Below are 24,096 nucleotides of genomic sequence, written 5' to 3' on the forward strand. Positions count from 1 at the left end.
GAGAGTCATGCGTATCCTCGAGCCCAAAGGGTGAAGCACCGCCATAGTCGTGTCCGTCCAAGGTTTTAGGGAGCAGTGCAGATTCATATCACGCATCCGCACAACCGGACGCCGTAGTTTCTTTGAGCTAGACGAGCCTGGGCGTAAGGACAAGCCCGAAAAAAGAGATACGACGAGGAACATGGAGGGAGCCAAAACTTCCTGAGTCAAGAGGAGGACCTAGGAAAGGCTGCTCAGACTTGGATTTTACAGTTTCACGAAGGTCAGTGAAGAAACCGGAGAGCGGCTAGAAAGAAGCGAGTAAGTCCTTACATGGAGGCGTTGGCTCAGAGCGGAAACTGCGTCCATTATATTATCGAAGGAGTCATGTAAGACTTATACATGCCAGTCAGACGTCATCTCACTCGTTTGAACATCAATCTTCCGTGATGCTATTCCAAACCGCAGAAAGGCATGGACAGTGACGCAAGATAGGACTTTGCAGATGGTGCGGCGTCCAAACCACGTGGTAGTGAGTGCGTCAATCTTCGAGTATTTCTCTTCTGAGAGCAGTATAGCAAGAGCACTGGCGGTCTACCTGGATAACGCGGCAACAGTCTAGTGTCTTTCATACCCATCCAGATAGAAAGTACTGACTTGGTAATAGTGTTGCATTATCACGTGATGGCAACCTTCAACCTTCGCAGCTCTCGGTCAGATACGTTCAGCCTTTTAGCACTTTCCAACTTTGCACCCTCACCAAAGTTATTTAAAGTACCAAAGTCTTCAGCTTAGTCTAGAGTCTGCGCATCGTGGGCTGCGTTAGCTACTCGGTGGTAGAAATGCTATGTTTGACCGATCCTTGTATGCTTGGGGGCTGTTCTGGTACACAGCTTTCTGGACCACTATAAAGGTCACAACCAGCGCTCACGAGATCATGTTGACCGGATATCAACGTCCTCCAACATGGCCTCTGTACCTTCTTATCAATACTCTGCCCTCCCCGATTCGAAACGCTACATCCGACTCCTAGCTCTCAGCTCAAGCATGGACGAGCTCCACGGCTCACTAGAAACCGTCTCCGTCTCAGAAGCACCACCATACGAAGCCTTGTCGTACGCTTGTGGTGACGAACTTCCCACATCATCTCTCGTCTGCAACTCCGCCAGCCTTGTCGTCACACCGCATCTGCTGGAAGGCGTACGGCAGATTCGAGATACCGTTGGCCCTACCAGACTTTGGATCGACGCCATCCGCATTAACCAAATCGATGTCGATGAGAAGGCCGGTCAGATTCCGCTAATGACCCAGATTTATTCCCAGACCACCCGGGTTCTGGTCTGGTTAGGACCAGCGGGCGGTGACAGTGACGGGGTGATGGACGAGATATGGCCGCTGCTCGATAAGCTCCAAGCGGTGAATGAGCCCCTCGGACGTGGCGACTATGTCCAAGCCAGCATTCCCGCAGAGGACGGCCACTTTTGTCATTCCTGGGTCCGGTTCTGGAGCAGGTCTTGGTTTAAGCGGCTATGGGTTCTACAAGAAGTTGTTTTGGCCAGAGACATACTTTTCGTCTGCGGAAATCGAATCATTGAGTTCAACATTTTGAACTCACTTACTTTGAGAGCTTGCAGGACTGGGATTATCAGCTATACTCAAAGTTTCGCTGACGGGGTAAAAGGCTACATGGTCCTTGCGAATCTGCATCCCCAGCGAGAAAGTTGGAGAAACAAGACACTACACTCTTCACATCTACTCCGGAAGGCGAGGTCGTTCAAGGTACGCGAGCCTGTAGACCGAATGTATGCACTGCATGGCATCATGGAGGATTGGATCCGAGAAACACTCCGAATCGATTACTCAGCTGAGGCACAACGAGAGTATTGGAGGCTGTATGTGTCGATTGAAAAGCTCATACTGGAAAATATCGGACTTGACATTCTCAGCACTGCTGAATCTTACAAACGACCTCTGGAGTTGCCCTCCTGGGTCCCCAACTGGCACAGCCTTCCGCCGACACAGTACACTGCCAATGGCCGATCACTCTTATGCTGGCTTCTACCTGAATGAGTATGCTCCGTGTGCGGGTATAGTGCTTCCGACCTCGGACAGCATTAGACTTACTGGATCGGAGCTTGGTGTTATGGTCGATACGTCGGACCTAGTAGACAAGCCTTATGTTGGTGTGAAGCAGCTTAATAGTCCGGACGGACTCGCGGCGCAGAGTCGCTTAAGGGGTTTGCTCGAACACTTATAGCAGACACTAGGTCCACTCAAAGATGAGGTGAGGACCACGCATATACCCAGGATGTGCTCGAAAATTTTCTTTTGGTATCGACATTATCTGTCGGACTGGGCGTACGGAAGTGGGCAGATGCTGGAGAAGTAACCGCCCAGCATGTCAGGGACCACGTGTTTCCGTACGTGAAAAAAAAAACATGCCCAGCACCTGGCATAGTCGCTGCATTTTCATCACTGACAACGGCCGAATCGGACTTGGCTCGCGTTCGTGTCAACCAGGGGATGTGGTCTCTATCTTCTTCTCGGCAAAGCGTCCATTCATCCTTCGCAAGGTGCCAAGCAAGGATTCTCTCTCTTGTCAGCGAGACCTACGTTGATGGAGCAATGTACGGAGAAGCACTTGAAGCGCGCGATCCTGACAAGGACAGAGAGTTCATCATCGACTAAACATCAGTCACATTAGCAGCTAGCTGTCAGCGGCCTCATACTCAGGTAAGCTTAGTCTACTACATCTCTTTTGCAGGCTTCCACGAGTGGTAGACAATCTGCAGATGATTTTTATCCCGCAGTAGAATCTCTGCGAGACGTCTTTGCCGTTAACCAGATTGTGTATTAACATTCTCGAGCGGCAGATTCGAATCATGTTCCTTCTCGACGGTCGTGAAGCCGGACAAAGCACTCTACAAGACAGCAAGACAAAGCCTCAACGTCTAGTTGCCGAATAATTGGCGGCACGCGTTCTCTTTGATATCGAGCTATGTACAGCTATATCCAAAACCGCAAGTCGCAACTCCACCTCCGCCCAGCTTTTAGAACCTACTTTTCCAGCGACGCCGCAGCCCTATGCATGACCCCCGTAACGATACCCGCCCATTTTCTCGCCTGCCCCCACTCACCGTCTCCAATCGCCTCGACCAGCCCCGGAAACGTCGCGCCCGCATACCCCGTCCACTTCCCCGGCGCAAACACCACGTGCTTGAACCAGCTCCTGCCGTCCAAGCCCGGCGCATACAGAAACTGTCTCTCGAGGTACTTGTACTTGTCGTTTACCGCGCGCACGCGGTAGTAGAGCTTCACCTTCTCCCACCACTTCCACCACGGGATCGGGTTATGCTCGATCTCGTCGGCGAGGGACGCGGCGGCGCGGTCGAAAGCTACTGACACGTTGTGGAGGCGGGCGATGGCGGCGTCGAGGTTGTCGAAGAGGTCGTTTGTTGAGACTGCGGTTTCCAACAGGTCCCGTTGATCGGAAGAAGACGCAGCGATCTTCGCACGCGCTTTCTCTTTCGCGGCGTCCAGGTACCCCTTGAGCCCCACAGCGTAGTCCGTAGCATTCAGCGGCACGATCGGCGACTCGATTAGCTTCGCCGCCAACAGCGCCCACACCTTCGTGATGGCGATGTGGTAGTGCCACCCAGGATCTCCGAACCGCTCCATCCAATCGAAGCTGTCGTAGTTGGAATGGTAGTGATACACAGCCGTGTCTGGACCAGCGCTGAAGCCCATGTCGACGCACGGGATGCCCGCGAAGTCCTGGAAGGCGGTGAAGTCGCTGCCGCTGCCCATGGTGCTAATGTGGCCGGACCAGGTATCGCGGATTGTCTGATTAGCGATAGTCTGGTTGGGGGATTGTACGAGCGAAGCCGCTTCGTACAGGACTTTGTTCAGCAGCGGCGCGGCTGAGGCTTTGAAATGCGGGCCCGTGGTCCCGACATCGACATTCAGATACGCGATGGTTGCTTTTTGGAGCCAGGGGAGGTATTCTTCGACCCACTCAGTCGATCCTAATAGTCCGTACTCTACGTTCTTAGGTAAGCTAGGGAATGTACCCTTCCATCCACTCGGTAGAGCTTACCTTCACCATCCCACGAAGCAAGCACAATGGTGCGAAGTGGTTTCCAGCCAGCCGCGAGCGCAGCGCTGAAGCTTCGAACAACCTCATTCAGGGCCGCGGAGCCGCTGTTCGGATCACCGGCGCCACCGGCTATCCAGGCGTCGCGGTGGTTGCCGAGTACGACGACTTCGTCTGGGATGGAGCCGTTGATGATGCCGATAACGTTCCACATGGGCGTCGTGACGTACTCTTGCTCGTTCATGAGATTGAGGGTGAGGTTGGGTGGCGAGGGACCGATGTTGTAGTGGACGCCTTTGTGCCCTAGGCCGCCGCCTTGCCAGTACTTGTTGAATGACGATACGTTCGGTCCGTGGCCGTTGAGGGCCTTCAGAAGCGGGAGTGCATCCATGTATGAGATAGGTATCGAGGGTATGGAAGGGATGGCTGCGTCTACGGGCTGCCGTGGCACGCCTGGCTTGGACGGATAACCAGGAGTCGTAGGATCGCCAGGCGCGAAACCTGATCCAACACCTTAGTACGTATCAGCTAGATGCTTGTAAGCGTCTTACTCAAGAACTGCGTACTGCCTCTCTGGACACTGCTCGGCTCTCGCGCAGGCCCTTCGGGATACGTCTTGTTGCCGTGATGCTCCGTGATCTGCCCGTCGTCGCCGGGGTCTGAGTAGATGATTGCACCGACCATACCCAGCTCTTGAGCGCGCTTGACTTTGAGACCGCGGAAGATGCCGCCGTATTTGATGAGCGCGATCTTGCCTTCCAGATCTACGTTGGCCTTCTGCAGATCTTCGAAGTCCTGGTATGAGCCGTAATTGACGTAGACGTATTGAGCTGTGACATTACCGGAGGCACTGTAGCCATGAAACGTGGGTATGCGGTCTTCTAATCCGCTTGTACTGTCCTCGTCCAGGACGTCCTCCTCCAGACCCGCCTCAAACTTGATCTTCCACTCCCTTTCCTTCTTGTCTTCCCCATCAATCCCTTCCTGCGCCTCACCGCTCACCTCCTCCAACAACGCCAACCGGTGGTCCTTCGGATAGTTCACATAGATATCATACGCGACAATCTCCGACTTAACCCCAAAGCTCTTCCACAGATCCCTCGTCCATTCGGCCTGACTCAGATTCTTCCCCGCCAGATGCGGCCCCGAGGTGTAGTACCTACTCCACTCCCTAGCCTTCTCCTCTTTCGGCGTCTCGAGCAGTATCGCGCCGAGCTGCTCAAAGCTCACGCCATCGCTGTTCGGCCAGGCGCTGCTGATGGAGTGGGAGGGGCTCCAGGGGAGGTAGGCGAGGACGGGTATGCTGTCTGAGCCGTGGATGGAGGTGGGGAGAAAGAGAGTATAGAGCAGGATAGCGATCACGAAGATGGGGATGGCGGTTAGGACGACGGTGCAGACGCGGCGGAGGGTGTGGTGGGGATAGCGCTCGTGTGGAGGTGCTATGGGGATGACTTGGATGAGCGGGGTGCGTTCGGTGGGCGCCATTGGGGCTTTCTCTGCCAGTTGGTTGTGGCTCATGGGAAGCTTCTATGCCCGTCTGAGAGCTCCACGACAAGCTAGGTCTGATGTTGTGGTATGCCCAGAGCTTCATCCCCACACGTCGGCATGATGCATCGACGGTTCGGCCCGCTGTCGGCATCCCGTCATCGGATCGATTTTCGGAAAGTGTTCACGCGCGCAACGACTTCAAGGAATTTTTGTATAACGCTAACTTTGATATCCGCCATGGCTCCATTGCTCGTGTGGTATCGTAAACAATAAACACTTAAACATCCAAAGCATATCCCGTCAGGCCGTTTCTCTCCCGATTCCGGCTTTGTATCTGGCAAGCGCCCTTTCTCGACACTTCTTGTGATCGACAATCGGCTTTGGGTATCCGTTCCTCTTCGCAACGTCCCCCGCACCCCTCCCATACGGATCATGTATCGCCTTCCCCTTCACGTCCGCCAACTCCTCAACCCACTTCCTAATGTACTCACCCTCCGGATCAAACTTCTCGCTCTGCAACAACGGATTGAAGATCCTGAAATACGGTTGCGGATCCACACCCGTGCTGGCTGAGAAGCCCCACCCGCCATTGTTTGACGCAAAGTCGCCGTCAATGAGGTGCTCCATGAAATATATCTCGCCCATGCGCCAGTCGATGAGCAGGTCTTTGGCGAGGAAGGAGGCAACGATCATACGACACCGGTTGTGCATGTAGCCCATGTGGTTTAGCTGGCGCATCGCGGCGTCCACGATGGGGAAGCCGGTGCGCCCGGTGCACCAGGCGTCGAAGTGGGCATCGTTGTATTCCCATTCGATGTTTGTGTATTCATACTTGAAGGGTTTGTGCATGCTAAGAGACTGTTAGTACCGAACCGTTGCTTCACGTGAATCGACGCTTCTTGAGGACTTGCCAAATATAGGGCCAATGGGCCAGCACATGTTTGTAGAAGTCTCTCCAGGCAACTTCGCTGATCCAGCCGGCTATACCAAGGTTTCCACCATCCAACTTCTTCGTATTGTTCACGTCCCTTGCTCTGCGCACGCTCGTCCTTGCGGCTAGTGTGCCTGCCGAATGATGCACACTAACCGTCGCCGTACTATTAGCCGCCGGAAAATTTCTCGTATCCTTGTACTTTCCAATCCTCTCGCTTAGAAACCGGTCCAGCCGCATCAAAGCCTCGTGCTCGCCCGCCGGCCAGAGATGCTCAAAACGTTTCTTCTCCTCGTCACTCAGACTCTTGTTCGGCGGAGCTGCCGGAATCACAATCTCAAAAACCTCCTTGAACTTCTCCCTCGTGGACGTCGGATTCCTCCCCGGCGCCTCAAACGCCTCCAGCAGGTCCGGATGCTTATGCACGTGAGCGATCCACGCCCTGAACCAGGGGCTATACACCGCATATTGCTTCCCCTGCCCTGTCTTTAACGCTCCCGGCGGCACGACGATGTCGTCGTGCACGGCTGTGAACGCGATCCCGCGCTCCAGACACTTCCGCGTCATCATTGCCTCCCGTCGCAGCTCGTCGACCTCGTACTCGATGTTGCAGTACAGATGCCGCGCGCCCCATTGCTCGCATAGCTGCATGATGTGTTCGGGTATGCGTTTCCGCTTGTCGATGCTCGTGATGTAGAGCGGTATATCCAGCGCCGCTAGATCACGCTTCATGATCGCCAGAGTCCGGAGTTCGAAATCCACGCGCGCGGGGCTGGTAAGGTGGGCTTGGTAGTCCTGCGGACTGACAATGAACATGCAGATCAGCGGCACGTTCTTCGACTTCGCTTTCGCGGCCGCGAGATGTAGCGCCCGGTTGTCATTGAGACGCAGGTCCCGCTTGAACCAGTGCACCACGGCCTCGCCGACCGGGATCTGGCTGCGCGCGTCTCCGGTCTCGCGGAGGGCGGCCTCGAGCACTTCGATTGGACGCGGGAGCTCGTTGTTGTTGTACATGGCGCAGCGTTCGTTGCTCATTTCTGGCGGGTAGAACTGCCGTTGTACTATGCCGTATCTTTCCTCTACCCTGCTATGGTCGAATTGTGTATCGCTTAGGCCATTGGTGCCGTTCGCGCTGTTATTGTTCTTGTTGCTGGTATCGTTGTTTGGGACCTTAGAGTCGGGGGCAGCCGCAAGCCGGGGCTTGGATGAGGCCTCGGATGGGGGTCTGGATGGCGAGACGGGGTTCAAGGTCGTCTGGCGCAGGCTGTCGGGCTTCGAGCGTGCGGAGCGCTTGTTTGTGGACGCGCCGGCGCTGTCGGCGTAGCCGACGCTGGCGGGAGCTTTGCGCTTGGGTGGCATTGCGCAGGCGAAACTTGAGGACAGAGAGCGTGAGTATACGGGCGTGATCGCGCGTTGGGGAAGAGTTAGGGGAGCTCGAGAGGTACGCAGAAGTGGTGGAAGCGCGGAATGAGTAGATAACAAGGAAGTAAGACGTTTGATGTTGCTACATAGAAAGCGCATATGTACACGGCCACAAGACTAGAAGCGCAGAATGAAAGGAAAGCGCAAGATGGACAGCGAGTTAAAAGGGAGAAGAGGCGCATGGCACACCCAAATGGCGCGAACGGCGTTCATGGGCCGATACTTGCTCGTGGCAATGCAGTACGGCGATCGGGACCCTTGGTTGGTCATGGCTTTTGAGATAAGCGAAAAACGCCACGCGGTGGTGAATATCACACACACTTAGGCATCTCGCAGCATTCTCGCTACCTAGGTATCGGCAAGGTAGAAAAGTTCTTAGACCTGACACCGTACACTTGCATAGCGAAGATGTTCAGACACCAGTTAGACACGTTTGGCCTGGATCGCGGCCAGTGCGGAGATTATAGATGTTGCGTAGACGTAACTTTCCACTGATTGCTTTCAGAAGTACTTTGGCAGCCATTTTAGCAAAGATACCGTGTGAACACTCGCAATCTTTCAACCGTGCAAAGGTTCCCGGCCTTTGCATCGACACATATCGTCCCACACCGTCAAGCAAACAGTGCTGTGCGCAAAAGGCCGCCAGACAGATCGACCGACTAAGCGACCCAGCCTCTGACAATGCGGTCCCTCCAAGAATCCGTTGATTATGCGCTTAAGCTTCGAGCTCGGCCCGGGGAAGCTGACCGGCCTGAGGGGATTGGTATCGACCACGCCGAGGGTCCAGAAGGTTTCCTTGCCTTTGATCTGGAGGAAGATAGCTGCACGAGCATGGAGGACTGTATCAGTACTTGGAACACAAAAGGCTTTCGTAAGCATCTTTCTGATACGGATACTAACTTTGCGTGAGCATCGTAAGACAGTCGGCAACAACACTCGCACGTGCCAGGGAGAACGTCTGCGTATAAGTTCAAGAAAAAGCTCTCCCAGAGGTGATTCCGCATCATCGCTCAAAGATGTTTGCTTCATGATGCTGTGGCAGGTTTGTAATTAGCGGTGGCTGGGACGTTCTCCAGATTGCCATCCCATATTTTCTCAAACACCGCCTTGGCAGCCTCTTCGAGCTCCTCCTGGGTCGGCGGCTCTAAGTCGTCAGGGTAGACGTCAACGGAAACTGGAGAACCAAGCATCTCGATGTCGTCCTCGTCGCCATTCTCCGAGTTGACAGTGCCCGCTGGTTCTCCGTGAGAGCACCCTGGCTGCAGAGGTCGGATTGGTAACGACCTGCGGCCCGCCGTCTCCTCAGACTCGTGCTTTATATCATTCTCCTGGGCTTCACGCACACCGGTCGATGGCGATGGGTGCTCTGGCTCGTGAGATGCGTCCCAAAGGACGGCCTCGGGTCTTATACTGAACCGGCCTATCATGTCAAACGGCGGGCGCCAGTAGATCTCCGGGTTAGGGGAGAAAACGCAGCGGCGACACGTCCGCCACACGGCGATGGAGCAAGCAATGCAGTGGAAGCAATGCGCGGAGTGGGAAGCGTTGGTGAAGCGACAGTTGCATGCGTCACACTTGTCGAGGCCGCAAGGCGAATGAACGTGCTCCGACATATGGGCCTTTTGGATCCAGCACGAAAAAAGCAATCATTCTTGCAATACAATGTACGTAAAGCATCATCCCTAGGATACGTCTCTTGACGCTCAGCCGCCATCTCGCTCGAGGAGTCCTTGGCTCCTGCGGAGGATACGAGGACTCGTGCTCTCCCTTTCGCTTGTATAGTGATGTAGAACGAATACAGGGCAGTTCCAGTGAGCACAGCTGTGTCTGAAGTTTCGTACAACTGCAGGTTAGACGAGACGTCCACAATAGCTTCGTTGTTGCCCAATCATCACGTGTTACACTTACACCGCAAAATTGTCCGACATTCAGCCAGGAACTTCACCTAAATTTATACTAGGTATACAATACTGTATTCCCTGCCTGCCTCTGTGTCGCTTTTGCTGAGCTTATGCTACCATAGCTAGCGCAGAGCAGAAGTGTTGTCAGTAGGGAAGGGGTTGATAACCGCTCGCATCACGAATGCGGGTCGTAGGTGCGCGCCTTCGCAAGATTACTGGTTCGACCCATGCAATTCTACCTTTGTGCATTCCAGCATCAGATGGCCATTACCTAGTTGTTACTGGGTCTCCCCGCAACACGATATGAGGCTCCATTAGATAGGTCTTTGGAAGTTGACAGGGAGTTTCCCGTTGCTTTCGCCCGGCTGTTTGCATACGCTGACATCCGATTTGCTACGTACGCTGGAAACAGGAGCCTCTGACTCGGCGTCGTTGGCGGTAGTTCCCATGATTTCAAAGCTGGCATCTGGGGGACGCATTTTACGACTTTAGGGGCTTGCTTCGGCAACCCGATCCAAGCGCCATGAACGGAGTTTTGCTGCGCTTCCCCGCCTCCGAGTCGCGAATTTCTGCATTTCCTAGGGTATGTTTTATTCTACCTAGGCAACGGGTCTGTCCTCTAAGCTGTCAATACATAAAATCATGTCTCTCCGCATTCCCACGATGGCTGCTCCAGATCTTCCGTTTCGTCATAACCTTTTCCTTCCTCACATACCTCTGCATTTTGCTGTTTATTGTCTCCGACAGCTTTCACGATGGGTATCGAAGTATGGCGCCACCTTCCCGGCCATGCACTGCTCGTTATACTCAACCTGTTCAATGCAACGGCATTGATTTTCGAGGGGTACAACCAAGGGGTTATGGGTTCAGTCTCAAACAGACCCGGATTTATTGATACAATGAAAATCGGTGCGAATGGAGATGTTCACGACACCACCAAGCAAGGGTAAGCTCGTCAAAAAACTCCTCCAGCAAACTCCTCAGAGGTTAACAATTGTTCGCAGAGGATTGGTAGCCGCCTACTACTTCGGAGCCATGTTTGGCTGCTTTTTCGGCGGCAAGATAGGTGACAAGCTCGGCCGCAAGATGGGCGTCATGATTGGGGCGTGCTTCTGCATCCTCGGCGCAGCACTCATGGCTGGCGCGGTGAACTCCGACATGTTCATTTGCGCCAGAGTCATCGCTGGTATCGGCATTGGATTCAACAACGCGATCGTGCCTCCATGGACCTCGGAGCTGTCGCAAGCACACAACCGGGGCGCGAGCTTCGCGCTCGTCTTTACGGCCAACTTCGTTGGCATCGTCATCGCCTACTGGCTGAACTTTGGAGTCCAAGACTCTGGCTACACCTTCGAGTGGCGGTTTCCGCTCGGTTTCATGGCTATCCCCATGGCCATCGTCTTGTTCACCGTGTTTTTCCTCCCTGAGTCTCCGCGCTGGTTAGTCGCCAACGGCCACAGGGATATCGCCTTGGAAATCCTGGCCAAGGTTCGTGGAGACCTCCAGCATGACGATCCCAAGCTGGTTGCAGAAATGGAGCAGCTTGAGGCTGTCGTGGAATCGTCCCACCACAAGCGGAACAGGTTGTGGAACATCGCGACCGGCCGTTATTCTGGCGCCCTGCACCTTGGCCGCCGCGCCTGGATGGGCTTTTCCTTGCAGTTGATTCAGCAGTGGACGGGTATCCTGGCCGTTGCCACTTGGGCCGACGCGCTCTTCCATCTGGCAGGCTTCGATGACTACAAGTCCGCTTGGATGGCTGGTCTTGTGAACACGTTTGGTATTTTTGGTACCGCGGCTGCCGTAAGTAGTCTAAGTATCCCTCTTAGATCACCCTCTCGTCACTTATCCTGATCACGCTGATTATCTATAGGCCCTCGTAATTGACCGTATGGGAAGAATTAAGAGCCTGATGGCCTCATTCGTCATCCAAGGCATCTCTCTCTTCATGCTCGCTGCCTTCATCCGCGTTAGCGAGACGTCAACGGGCGACCGCTCCAGGGACTTCGGTATCGCTGCCGCTGTCATGGTCTTTGTCTTCCTCTGGTTCTTCACTATGTTCAACATCGTCCCCTGCTGGATTTACTCGACGGAGATCTGGCCGCAAGAGATCCGCGCCAAAGGTTACGCCTTCACCATTCTCGGCTGGGCTATTGGCTGCGGCGCCACCACCTTCGTCATCCCTATCATGTTGGATGATCTTGGTTGGAAAACATTTATCTTCTTCGGCTGCATGAACATCAGTATGTTTACACAAACCGCCATGCTCGCGCTATGCTGTCTGCTAACAGAGGAATGATAGTTGCTATGCCTATAGTCTGGTTCTTGTACCCCGAAGTCGCCGGTCGCACGCTTGAGGAGGTCAACCTGCTCTTCGCTGCCGACTCTCCGTTGGTGGCAGCCAATTACAGGGAGTACCAGCGCCGCCTTCATGAGGCGTGGGGTAACGTTGCCCTCGCTGAGCGCAACCTGCTGGATGAGGTTGATGAGAAAGTTTCGGAAGTGGATCTTAGGCGAGGTTCTGTCGTGGAGAAAACCCCCATGCCGAACGGTGAGCACAGTGACGCTAAGTTTGTGTAAAATCCGGTTAGTGATCCCTTTGCAGAGATGCAAGTTTGACAGAGTCAGTGTTATAGCGTCGCCGTGGCAACTTTAGGCTACTCTTTGTACGTACTTCTTTCCCCGCTGCGAAACGGGGACATGATGATCGGTTGTTCAGGGAATTGGTTGGTACGCACACTACTCGCTGTGTCCCGCAACACGGAAACAGTTGAGGTTTGCTGTGGCTTGCTGCTTGAATCCGACTATGATTTGATTGGTGATTCTAAAATACACCCGCCATGGAAATCTGGATGCCTACATGATATCCTCTAATGGAGCGGAAAAAATTCCAGCTCAACGGCCGCTGACCCCTAGTCCCCGGCACTATCGAGCGACTTGCATGTAGCTAGCGGGAAAGGAGATAAGCGTCAAGCATGCTAAGGTGATCGCTGGAGCTTGTTCCAACGTAGGGTGGCCAGAACACCGTCGGACCTGCATCCGACACCGTCCCTCCACCCCGCTTTCCTTGACCTCCACTGCTCTCCAAGTGTACAATGGAGGCGCAACGTTCAGTGATACGGAACAATTGCATCATAAAAGCGTTGAAACAGAGCCGTTTCTCGTCATCCTTACAATTTACAAAGGCGCCGGATGTTTCCACAAACTTGCACCGCCGTCCACAAGAAGATCCTGACCCGTATACCAGCCACTCGCTTGACTGCACAAGAACAGCAGAGCACCCTGCAGCTCATGCGGAAACCCAATCCTGCCAAACAGGGTCTCCTTCTCAAACTGCGCGACGAGCTGTGGCTGCTGGGTCTGCAATCCCCGCATCATATCCGTCATCATATAGCCGGGCGACAGGCTATTGACGCGGATGCCGTACTTTGATAGCTCCATCGCCAGCGGCTTGACCAGCCCGCGCACGGCAGCTTTGGACGCCGTGTAGCAGGAGATCTGCTGTGCGCAGCTTGCGATGTGCGTTGCGATGCTGGTGATGAAAACGATGCAGCCGTTAGATGTGCCCTCGTCTGGTTGCGAGCGCTTGCCGTTCCGCTCCCAGCGACGCACCATGGAGTTTGCGCAGGCTTGGGCCACGAGGAAGGAGCCGGTGAACTGCAAGGGAGATAAGCGAGTCAGTCGAGATCGACGCGCTTCACATGTTTCCGAGGCGAGATTGTCTCACATTGACAGCAAAGGTCCGCTCGAGGTTTCGATCGGACGTTGTGAGAAACGGTTCATCCGTTACGACGCCGGCGGCGTTGACGCTAACCGTCGATTAAATTCTTGTATAGAAGCCCATTGGGTGGGTTCAGAAGTTACTTGATGTGGATTTCTCCGAGTTCCTCCTCAATCTTCGCAATGGCATCCATCACTTCATCACGCGATGTGACGTCGGTCTTGTGGTATCTGACTCGGACATGGTGCTTCTCTTCGAGCTGCTGGAGCGCCGCGTCCGGCTGGATGACGTCGAGCACCGCGATGTTTGCTCCCGCCTCCGCGAGAACTTGGGCGAAGGCAAGGCCTAGCCCTCGTGCTGCTCCTGTGAGCACAGCGGTTTTGCTTTTCAGAGAAAACTATGGAGATCGCTCAGCTGCAATTCGAGATTCTTCGGATTCTGTGTCAGGAGCCTACCGAGTCCATTGCTACGATGCAAAAAGCTTGTTATGGAGAAAGAGTTTCAGAAATCCTGCCGTGCTTTAGTACAGGATGACTATTAGCACGGTGCTGCTAATAAGCTGATCAAATAATGCAAAAGCCCTGTATATTACGTGGAACATTTTTGCCCTTCACGACTCGCAGACGGGGGAGCGCAGCAGAACCCCGTTCTGGATCTGGGATCAGGCATGCGGCAGCGTGCGCCTCAAGTCGGCAGACAATTCTATTGCCAGCTGCAACTCACGTCATGCCTCCAGTCGCTCCATGCTCCATGAAAAGTCCCAGGGACAAACGGTTTCGAAGTCGCCGGCTGCCCCGCCGCGGGGCTTTCCGCCGTACCCAAACCATCATGCAGGAACAGGAAATTTCGGGACGCTCTTATATACGAAGCAACACCGAAAACCATGGCAGCAGCCACAAAGGATTCTGCTTGGTCGCCGAAGCATCGAGGCTCCCCAGACGTAGCGTTGCAAAACCACAATGTCCACCGAAAGATTTACCTGCCGCTGGGCAGCCCTCAGTCTCTCCAACATCGCCGCCGTTTTCCTCCCAGACATCCTACTACCCCGGGATGAGTCCGAATCCATCGTGCACAAACTGGTCGCGGCCTCTACGACAAGCGGCCAAGAACGTGCTACCAATTGGCTGAAGGAGCACAAAATTGAAGGAGCAGAAGGCATAAAGCTATTCCATTTATGGGAGGAGATGCTCGAAACGGGAGATTTCGACGTCGTTTATATCTCTACCCCCCACCCACTTCACTACAAGCATGTTCGTAAAGCGCTCGAGCACAAACGTAACGTACTCGTCGAGAAACCGGCCACCATGACTCGCGCACAGTATGAAAGCTTGGTTAAACTTGCGGTACACCAGGATGTTGTGCTGATGGAGGCTATGTGGGTATGTTTGGGTCATAATCCACTACATACGGGCGTCAGCAATGCTAACAAGGACCCCTTATCAGACACACTACCTGCCAGCGACGAAGTACCTGCAAGAAGAACTGCTGCCGAAAATCGGCCCCGTCAAACGCGTCTACGCCGACTTTTCCTTCCCCATCGTGTCGCCCGAGCTCTCCGTCTCATCGCGCTTCCTCGAAAAGCAAGCCGGCGCAGGCGCGCTGCTCGACCAAGGCGTCTACGCGCTCACCTGGGCAGACATCGCTCTAAACTCCCCTCGCACTCCAGGATCCACGACCCAAGTCGTCTACGCCAACACGATGCCAGTTCCCGACGTCGCGCACGACATCGACGACATCAACACCGTGGTTCTCTCGCGGATCGAAGGCCCATCCGACAGACAGACCGCAATCGGCATCGTCACGACCAGCATGACGCTCCCAGGGTCCAACAAGCCGCCCTTCTATCGCCGCCTGCAAGCGCCCAGGCCCGCTCCCGCCGTGCTTATCCAGGCCACGGACGCGCAGGTCTCGATACCGTTCCCGCCGATCCGGCCGCAGGAGCTCCATGTGCAGTGGTATGGCAGAGAGTTTGTGGATGAGGAGGGCATGGAGCGGGAGGAGGTGATTAGGAAGCCGGTGGAGCGCGGCTGGGGGATCTGGTACCAGGCGGATGTTATTGCGGCGAAAGTACGCGAGAGGCAGACGGAAGGGAGTGGTGAGGGTGTCGTCATTGGGAAGGAAGAAAGTCTGCGAGTTCTGGGATATCTTGATGAGGCGCGCAGGATTGGTGGGATTAGATATGGTGAGGAGCTTGAGGGGCTGCCGCCCTCCATCTAGGTATATGGCATGCTCGTATCTCCATGCTCAAATCACCCTCTGTTTGGAAGACTCTGATACTGGAGTGGTTTTGTTCGCTTCGAGTGCACCTTGGCCTTCTTGAGTGGTCGATCTGCTGCACGATCTGTTTATTCATCTCTCATCGCACGATGACTCTACACCCCTTTGTCCCCAGCCTCGGCGTGCCGACGATGAAATCGTGCACAAACTCCACGTCCTCTATGCCCGTCTTGTGTAGTTCGAGCTGGAGCCCATGATCGGTGTTGGGCCCGAAGAGCAGCGCTACCAGCGTGTGGAGCTCAGCGTAGGCAAGACTGATTCTCCTAGTCAGTAATACGCTCTGTTTTCCACTTCAATATACAAGGTGCAAGAAAGATTACTCACTTCATGCCAACGCATATCCGCGTCCCGTACCCGAAGGAAGCGATGTACTTCGCAAGGCTCCTCTTGCCCTTGTCCCCCGTAGTCATCGCAGTTACCGGATCACCGCCTCCCACGCCGCTGGCACCATCTTCCAACCACCTCTCCGGCCTAAACGCATACGGCTCCGGGAAGATCATGCCGTCGAAGTGCAGAAACTGGGGAGACATGCTGACTGGAGTGCCAGGCGGGATCCTATACTCCCTCGTCACGGGCCGGCCATCAGCATCTCTCCGCGTATGGTCCGGAACCGTGAAGACTCTCTCGGTGTGCGGCAAGACGCGGTTCATGCGCTGCACAGCCGGCATACTGACGCGGAGTCCCTCCATGACCACAGCCGCGAGGTAGCGACACCTTTCCAGATCCTGCCACCTGGGCTTCTCGGCCCTCTCTTTCATCTCCTGCGTCATGAACCCGCCCTGCTCAAGCTCCCTTCTCAGCTTCGCCAACACATCCGGCTTCGCCAGCAGATGGAACGTGATATGCGTGAGCACCTTCGCCACAGTCTCGCTCCCCCCAACAACGACACTCTGCCCATCCTGCCAGATGCGCTCCGTCCTCTTCTCCGCCTCGGGGATACTCTTGCTCTGCAGCAACTCATGAAAAATAGTCGGATGGGACTTATACCTCAGCGCATCATCCAGCTCCTCGCGTCCCGCCTTAATAGCCTCGATCTGCGCGCGCATATTATGTTGCAGGCGCACCGCCATCGCCATGCCCTCGCCCGCCATTTTCTCGACCCACGCCAAAGGCAGCGCGGTAAGGATATCGCGGACGCGCAGGAAGATCGGAAAGTGCTTGATCGTGTGCCCGTTCTGCATTACTTTCTGCAGCATGCCGTGCCACTGCCGTCCGGCTCCGCGGTTCCGCACGAGGCCGTAACTGCGCGCGAAGGCGTATTCGGTCACGACGTCTACGGCGAGACAGTGCCAGAGGCGGCCCATCTCTACGACGCCTCTGGTGGTCTCCTCGTCTCCCTCCTCCTCCTCCTCAGTGCTCTCCCCAGCAGGCCGTTCCTCGAACCTCACCCTCGTATCCCTAGCCGCCCTGAGTCTCTCAACAAACTCCTCAAAGTTCCCGTAAATCACATGGCCGAACTTCTCGACGGCGCGGCGGCTCAGGAACGGCGACAGCGCCGCGCGCCGCTTGCGGTGTAGCTCGTGGCTGACGGTTCCAACGGCTGAGTCGGGCAGGCCTATCGCCGCGATGCCCCAGCCCCACTTGTCGTTCTTGGGCGCGTAGATTGTGTCCCAGAGGTGCGGGGAGTTGAGGTGGAGCTCGTGGGGGGAGATGCGGATTACAGGACCTGGGGAAGGGAGGGGGAGTTAGCGGGGGTGAGAGTGGCGGGGCGCACGTGTCGCGCAACAGTGATGCTATGAAGTGACGGTGGTAATAGCGATGGGGAAGGTGGTGATGGTAGGGGGCGCCGACAGAAGAACAAGGTGAAAATGCATACCATACTCCCGATGCATCCGCTCCACCTCCCGCCAATACAGCCCCGGCTTTACCGCATCGTAGTAGAACTCGTACCACCACGTCACGGCCGCGAGCTTGGGGCCGGGAAAGCGGGATAGTGGGTGGAAGTACAGGCGGTATATTGCCAGGCTGATTGTGTAGGCGACGACCAGCAGCGCTGTGTATGCGAGCAGCGTGCTTGTAGGTGAGGACCGGAGATGGCGGAAGAGGTCGGTGGGGGAGGGTGGGGAGAGAGGCATTTTATTCCGAGCTGGTTTGTGGTACGTGTGCCGAGATGGGCGTTGCACAGCAGCTGCAGAGGATGCAGGGACAGCTTCGGAAGGTGAAGGAGATAAGGGTGCGAGAGTGACGAGCAGGTGGGGTCTTTACGGATTGAGCATCATGCAGTGCAGATATTTGTTCATGAGGATGGGCTTGAGAAGACTCGGAGTGAAGTCCAGCGCAGGACGGCTTTGTTTGACAATTGGGTGTTTCCAAGCAGAAGAGGATCAAGAAAAGGGACGAGTGTGGAGGGGGGACCCTGAAGAGCTCAAAGAGGGGTCCGGCTCGTGCCTGGCCACGTTGGTGCCGCTACTGCACTAGCTGCATAGATCGCATGTTTGACAAGCGGGCTCATCCTGGTCGCCCAGCGATCAAAGAGATGGAACGACAGACAGAACAGTTAAGGGAGCAGAAGCAACTGACTGCTGCTGACTATTGATTCCGCTTCCCACTCCGTGCTTATGCTCAATGAGTCGAAATGCAGAACAAACCTGAGAGGATATCCCGTAGACACAAACCTGACATTGACACCCACAAATGCACGCGAGACTGACCTAATCTTGCGCCCAAGGAGAAACCCCCCTTGCACGATATGCCAGTGATGTTGTTCATGTCCATAATGCAAGAATTCAGAGTTAGCAGTAGGACGTTGCTGCCGCTGCATTGCCCAAGTGCAAGTTCCCTCCTTGATGGGACGCTGGCAGCGTTAGAGCCAACGAAGCTCTGAGGTCGTCCTTTATGGGCGACGCTTCAGATTTTGCGCTTGAAAGTGACCGCCCGCACGGTCTGCGTCGCTGCCGGCAGCGCCTCCGCGAACCGATCTCGTTCTAGCAGCCGTAGATGTTAGCGACTTTGCCAGCACGAATGAGCTTTACAAAAGAGCAAGGAAGCACATCGACCTACCAGCCTCACTCTCAAACCCCACAGTAACATCATCGTGCTCCCCCGGATAAACCACCTGATCCAAACACACGTACCCATCCTCCCTCCTCCTCTCCTTCGGATTCGGCAGCGCAAACTTGGCATCCACAAGCCTGACCCACCATCTCCCCCGCCCCTCCCCCTTCTCAAACACATCCATCGGCCGCAGCTGAAACCCCATCGCGTCCGCCTGCGCAAAGCCCTCCATGAACGCCAGCAACTGCGTGACGGAATCCTGCTTCACGATCTGCACGCGCACTGCCGTCGCTTCCCATTTCTTGTAGATGGGGACGACCATGCGCCGGCGCGCGATGGCGTAGGAGGCTGCGACGCCGTCGTACTTGACGTCGAAGCCTGTGATGGCGGTTTGGAAGGCGTGGAGGTCGCGTGGGTCGTGGAAGGTGAAGGTGCGGATTGTGGGGCCCGTGAGAATGGTGGTTAGGAGGGCGGCAAGGGTGTCGGGTATTGACTTTTCGACGCGCTGGTGGTCAACTGACATGGTGAGATCGGCTTGAGGAGCTCGTAGGATGCTGAGCTCGGGGTTGCCGCTGGTAGGGAGGCGGAGCTGGAGTTCGCCGGGGCCTGCGAGGAGACTTGTCAGGAGGCTGGCTTGGGTGAGTGTAGCGCACTGAGGGACTTACTGAGGTTCAGGCGATCGGTTAGTGACCCTGCTGAGTGGTGAGCCACTATCCGGAGCTGCTCGCTCAGCACTGTCCTCGCAAAGTCGCCGCTCGTATCGTCCGCATCATGATTGATGACCTTGAGATCTTGCCATGTAAACGTTCTCAGTGCATCGTGGCCGGACTGGTTGAAGCCCTCCGCTTGGTCCGCCGGCTCAATGGAAAGGCTCTTGAGCGGCACCTGCGCAAAGACCGTTTCATCCGGGGTAAGGTTCATTCCATTCAGCACTGCATACAATTGATTTCGCTCGTTGGGGTTGTTGAACGTGAGAAAGACGTTGCACTGCCGTGTCTCCTCTTTAAAACGCAAGACCATGGCCGGTGCGCTGGCGCCGTCGCTGCTTGGACTAGATCTAAACTCGAACCCAATTGGTCTCTGATCTCTCCCCAGCTCATGGGTGATGTAGCTGAGGGTCTTGAGCTTCGGGCTCGTAACGACGTGGAAGCGATACCCGCGATGCATCCGCCGCTGACCAGTGCCTTCAGTGAGCATCTCACTCTTCTCGAAGATACGGACGTGGCATCTCGGTATACGTTCGGCCGGAAGTGCCTGCGGGTTGGACGAATCTGAGTACTGGAAGTCCCGCAACGTCACTTCGTGCACAACTTTCTCATCACCAAGCGGCAGGAGAGACGCCTCGACTTTGCGCGTGTATTCCTCAATTCCCTGTAGTTGCCGGAAATCCTTCTCCGAGAAATCCACGCTGAGGGTGAAGCCGCGCGGTAGGCGCACGTACATGCCTCTTGTCTTTGTCTTCCACTGCACATCGTCCCACGTCGGTCCAGCCTCTCTACTACCTTGTACTAAGACGTTCACAAGCGTGGTTTGACTGCAAATTGACACTTTCAGCGTCCAGTCGTTGCGACCGCGAAGAATAGAGAGAACACAAGGCAGCGAAACACGATCCGAGTCTTGATCTTCTGTTGCGATTGATGCCTGGACGAACAGCCTGCCGTAGCAGAAGTCGGTCTTCGTGTCGGCTAGAGGCATGCACGCTACAGGGTTGATGTTTCGTGTAGTCGAGCCAACGGTCAATGACTTTGTTGCATTGCCGGAGAGAATAGCTTGCACGTCGGGCGCAAAACTTGGGTACTTGATCCAAATGGATTGGTCTTGGCCTTGAATCAGTGATTGATAAGGTGGCATGACCTGGTTTCGAGACATGGACGCGAGGAGAGCCTTGAGGTTTGCGAGGATGATATCGCGTGCTTCAAAAACTGCTGTCAAGGCATTATCTCCGTTGTTTCTGGCAGCTGATGCTTGCGATGCGATCGGTACACCAGCGTAGTTGGCTGTAGAAGGATGCATGGGCAACAGCTCCGTCACGATCCACCAGTTCTTCGCCAGATCCACATGTGGCTGAGCCAGCAGCTGCTCACGTGAGCTTGACACGGGTCTGCCGTCTTGGCCTCGTGGTCGGTTGCGGATGAGGATCTCCATCCCTGCACGGCCTCTGAGAAACCACCAGATACTTGCTCTTAGCCACTGCATAGGAGTTTGCTCGAACAACGGCCGTTCAATCTCGGCTGTTAGACGGAAGATGCCCTTCATATGCGTGACGCGTTCGGAAAAGTCGTCAAAAGCCTCGTCGTTGGCGTTCCGAGCAATTGATGAGGATACCGACGGCGTCGCAGCATGTAGACCAGTGCCCTGTTCCTGAGCGAAACCTGGTAGTCTTGCCGGCTTTTCGCCGAATGGTGAAGGAGGAAGGTACCCAAAGTAACCCGGAGAAGCGAGCGGTAGTTGAGGCGACGGAGGCGGCAGCGGAGAAGAATGGGGGGGCGGTTGCGGTGCGCCAGGAGGAGGCGGCCGTGCCGCTGTAAGAGACTGGGGAAGTGGCGATGGTTTAGACTGCAGTGAGCCCGTATAAGATGACGGAGTCCGGTCGGCGGAGCGGTCTTGCGGTGAAGGTGACGGCTGTTGTGGTGACCTCTGTCCCCATGAGCGGATTGGAATCGGTTCAGTATGCCCAATCGACGGACGTGGCTCGTAGGACAGATCGAGGTATTGGTTGTTGTGGGAGGGAGCAGATGGCAGAGGTTTCCTGTGCGGGCTTGGCGCATCAAACGATGGTCTGTTCAACGTAGACGGCTGAGATGACGAAGGTGCCATCGCAAACGAACTTGAGCTATTCGAAGTGGAGGGTCTTGGCGATTCAGCCAAGTTGACATATGCTGCCGTTCGTGCCGCTTCGTGGAGTGCATTACCCTCATCAGCCCGCATCTGGTGGAGCACCTTTGCCGGAAAGGAGCTAGGGTCTGTTGGGTCCGATTTGAGAAAATCATTTCCGAGAAAGTCAATTGGAGAACCACCTGCCGCCAGCTCCATTTCTGGCAGACGGAGAGGTAGCTTCGGAGGCAACGGAGGAGGCGGCTCCGGTGCTGCTGACGGCCTTTGCGGTAGCTCTGGAGGTTGTGTATCAACCGGCGAGCGATGATCCTCTGTATCTATACTGGGCCTTGAGACTCCGTCGTCTTCGCCGTGAAACGAGGTTGGCGCTCGTTTCACGGGCGGTGGAATGAAGTCAGGCTCCCGGTTATCTAGAGCAGTCGGGGACGCTCCGTTGTCATCGGCGCTAGAGTTTCGCAGCGGCTGTGGGAACGCTGTCGGCTGCCTAGGGAATGCAGCTGGACGACGGTCACGTGCGACAGTGGGCTGAGGCTCGTTGAATCCACTCTGCGGCATGCCGTTCAATGGGGGTTGCTGCGAGCCCAGGCTTACGGCGCTGCCGTGTCCCTCTTGCAAGTGTTGATCGACGGGCTTTCTGTGAACCCCTGATCTTCGCTTGGACACCTCAATCGCAGGCTCTTCCGATTCATCGCCGCCCAAACCTATGATCTCGGGCGGTGTTCTGGCGAACGTGACCACCAGGTGCCCTCTCTTCCCACTTTTCCCACCCATTGCGCTTGGTAGTATCTGCTGCGTACCCGCGAGCTTGAGCACATCGGCGGCACCTGGCCATCGCGAAGCTGCCGCCGCATCAATTCGAGGAGGCTTGGGTGGTAGGACCTTGTGTTTTTCGGTGGACGGCTTGAGGAAGTCGGATACGTCTTGGTCGGTCTCTACCTTCAGCTTGAGCTTTGAGGCCTCCTTCTCTTTCGCCAGCGCCTCGTCTTTGGCGAACAGCTTGCCCCGCCATTTGTTCGCATGCTTGCTTATGGATTTGTAGCCGTCTTGCTGGCGGTCGAAGGCGGTTGCATTGTCGGTCATGGCTGGCGGTGAGGAGAATGGCGGGGGCGGAGAAGGCTCAGGTGGAGATCAGGTGGGCTTGCATGCGGTGCTGGCAATTGGGTGTCGTCGACGTTTCCACACAGTCGAAACAGTTCATCGAGGGCGCAGAGTATCACAGGCGGATGCGGGCAGGCAGCCAGCGCCGTTGCCGTGGGGGTGTCCTCGGCGGTTGCTGTGTGTCGTGTGCGCTTCCCACACACACCAGATTGCGGCGTCAGGGCGCCAGGGCGCCAGGGTCTTTGCTCCCTTGGGGCATTCCCCGATCAAGGAACACGCCAATTGAGGCGCGCTGGGCGTTAGAAAGCCCGCCGAGCCCTGAAAGTGGCTGCCTTATCGATGTCGCCGCCCGGCACTCGATATCAACCTCGAATCCCCTTCCAAATATCGTAGAGACACGATGTCTGAGGCCACTGTTGGGGTCTTCTTTGCCGTGTTTATTTGCATGTGTTTGATATCAGTTTGGTGAACCATACACCTCCGACAGCGTCAAACCCCCGCCGTGTCGAATTGCAACAAGCCAACCGCTGTTACCGTTACATGCAGACGGTCATCACGCACGTCACGCCACTCCGACATCAAGACCGTGCCCAGGAACAGGTCATCCAGAATTGGAGAGCCTGCTCTTGGAAGGCATGGCAATGCTGTGAGAATGACTACCCAAGATTATACTGACGCGGGCTCTTGCCTTTATCTTCAGAAGGGCTAAGCCAGCAGGCACTAAGTGTCCCGCGACATGACAACCACGGACCGCAGTAGGCGCACTTCCGAAAAGGGCAATCGGCTTCCTTCCGTAGAACGTCGCAAAATGCAGAACATACCGACCACGTTGTCTTTCAACGGCATGCTCGTGCCAGAAGCCACGTTCAGCGCAACGGGCGGCCTTCTGCAACGGTGCAACGGTGCAACGGTGCAACGGTGCAACGGGGCACCCTGTTAAATTGGCGATGGCCACCCGCGACCAACCCTTCCATCAAACGCACTTCACGCCAACGACGCAACACCTGCGAGGCAGCCATTTCACACCAGAACGGGCTGTTGTCAGCCAAAGCTTTGTCTGTTTCCGCTTTAATGCCGAAGAAGGAATCCGCCGTCCAAGGGCAAAAGTTTATACCTCCACAAACTCTCGCTCAAATCTTCTTTTCCTTTATCTGCTTCAGTGGACCGAGCGAGCAGAAGAAAGCAGTATCGGAGATTGAAGCGACCACAATTCTTACAGCAGTGCGATTCGCAGCCTCAAGCTTATCGAAGATTCAGCATCATTTGGCGGCTTGAAAAGAGGTCATCCATAGTAGCTCGACGCTTGTTGCGTTGCATGAGTACAGAACTACATACTGCTTGGCCGATCAAATCAAGA

General features: G+C 55.5%; 9 protein-coding genes across 9 annotated transcripts; 3 read left to right on the plus strand and 6 right to left on the minus strand.

The window, feature by feature from the left end:
- Positions 1-945: 945 nt before the first annotated feature.
- W97_06493 (uncharacterized protein) lies at positions 946-2,049 on the plus strand (the record flags this gene model as incomplete). The annotated part of the gene is made up of 1 exon (XM_007784367.1): positions 946-2,049. One exon carries the CDS (start codon positions 946-948, stop codon positions 2,047-2,049), a length of 1,104 nt encoding a protein of 367 aa, XP_007782557.1.
- A 987-nt stretch (positions 2,050-3,036) lies between these two features.
- On the minus strand, positions 3,037-5,590 carry W97_06494 (glutamate carboxypeptidase II; the record flags this gene model as incomplete). The annotated part of the gene is made up of 3 exons (XM_007784368.1): positions 3,037-4,019; positions 4,076-4,573; positions 4,624-5,590. 3 exons carry the CDS (start codon positions 5,588-5,590, stop codon positions 3,037-3,039), a joined length of 2,448 nt encoding a protein of 815 aa, XP_007782558.1.
- A 270-nt stretch (positions 5,591-5,860) lies between these two features.
- W97_06495 (uncharacterized protein) lies at positions 5,861-7,850 on the minus strand (the record flags this gene model as incomplete). The annotated part of the gene is made up of 2 exons (XM_007784369.1): positions 5,861-6,410; positions 6,445-7,850. 2 exons carry the CDS (start codon positions 7,848-7,850, stop codon positions 5,861-5,863), a joined length of 1,956 nt encoding a protein of 651 aa, XP_007782559.1.
- Positions 7,851-8,938: 1,088 nt separating this feature from the next.
- On the minus strand, positions 8,939-9,340 carry W97_06496 (uncharacterized protein; the record flags this gene model as incomplete). Its single annotated transcript, XM_007784370.1, has 1 exon — positions 8,939-9,340. One exon carries the CDS (start codon positions 9,338-9,340, stop codon positions 8,939-8,941), a length of 402 nt encoding a protein of 133 aa, XP_007782560.1.
- Positions 9,341-10,569: 1,229 nt separating this feature from the next.
- W97_06497 (uncharacterized protein) lies at positions 10,570-12,394 on the plus strand (the record flags this gene model as incomplete). Its single annotated transcript, XM_007784371.1, has 4 exons — positions 10,570-10,760; positions 10,801-11,617; positions 11,688-12,057; positions 12,117-12,394. 4 exons carry the CDS (start codon positions 10,570-10,572, stop codon positions 12,392-12,394), a joined length of 1,656 nt encoding a protein of 551 aa, XP_007782561.1.
- A 597-nt stretch (positions 12,395-12,991) lies between these two features.
- W97_06498 (uncharacterized protein) lies at positions 12,992-13,999 on the minus strand (the record flags this gene model as incomplete). The annotated part of the gene is made up of 4 exons (XM_007784372.1): positions 12,992-13,471; positions 13,542-13,623; positions 13,679-13,932; positions 13,991-13,999. 4 exons carry the CDS (start codon positions 13,997-13,999, stop codon positions 12,992-12,994), a joined length of 825 nt encoding a protein of 274 aa, XP_007782562.1.
- A 495-nt stretch (positions 14,000-14,494) lies between these two features.
- W97_06499 (uncharacterized protein) lies at positions 14,495-15,752 on the plus strand (the record flags this gene model as incomplete). Its single annotated transcript, XM_007784373.1, has 2 exons — positions 14,495-14,914; positions 14,979-15,752. The coding sequence occupies 2 exons, from the start codon at positions 14,495-14,497 to the stop codon at positions 15,750-15,752; spliced, it is 1,194 nt and encodes a 397-aa protein (XP_007782563.1).
- A 139-nt stretch (positions 15,753-15,891) lies between these two features.
- Positions 15,892-17,887, minus strand: W97_06500 (uncharacterized protein; the record flags this gene model as incomplete). The annotated part of the gene is made up of 6 exons (XM_007784374.1): positions 15,892-16,066; positions 16,137-16,198; positions 16,250-16,431; positions 16,483-17,129; positions 17,196-17,478; positions 17,629-17,887. The coding sequence occupies 6 exons, from the start codon at positions 17,885-17,887 to the stop codon at positions 15,892-15,894; spliced, it is 1,608 nt and encodes a 535-aa protein (XP_007782564.1).
- A 772-nt stretch (positions 17,888-18,659) lies between these two features.
- Positions 18,660-22,721, minus strand: W97_06501 (uncharacterized protein; the record flags this gene model as incomplete). Its single annotated transcript, XM_007784375.1, has 3 exons — positions 18,660-18,736; positions 18,813-19,412; positions 19,472-22,721. 3 exons carry the CDS (start codon positions 22,719-22,721, stop codon positions 18,660-18,662), a joined length of 3,927 nt encoding a protein of 1,308 aa, XP_007782565.1.
- Between the last annotated feature and the right edge of the window lie 1,375 nt (positions 22,722-24,096).

The sequence above is a fragment of the Coniosporium apollinis genome (genome assembly GCF_000281105.1).
Source record: "Coniosporium apollinis CBS 100218 chromosome Unknown supercont1.33, whole genome shotgun sequence".
Lineage (NCBI taxonomy): Eukaryota > Fungi > Ascomycota > Dothideomycetes > Coniosporium > Coniosporium apollinis.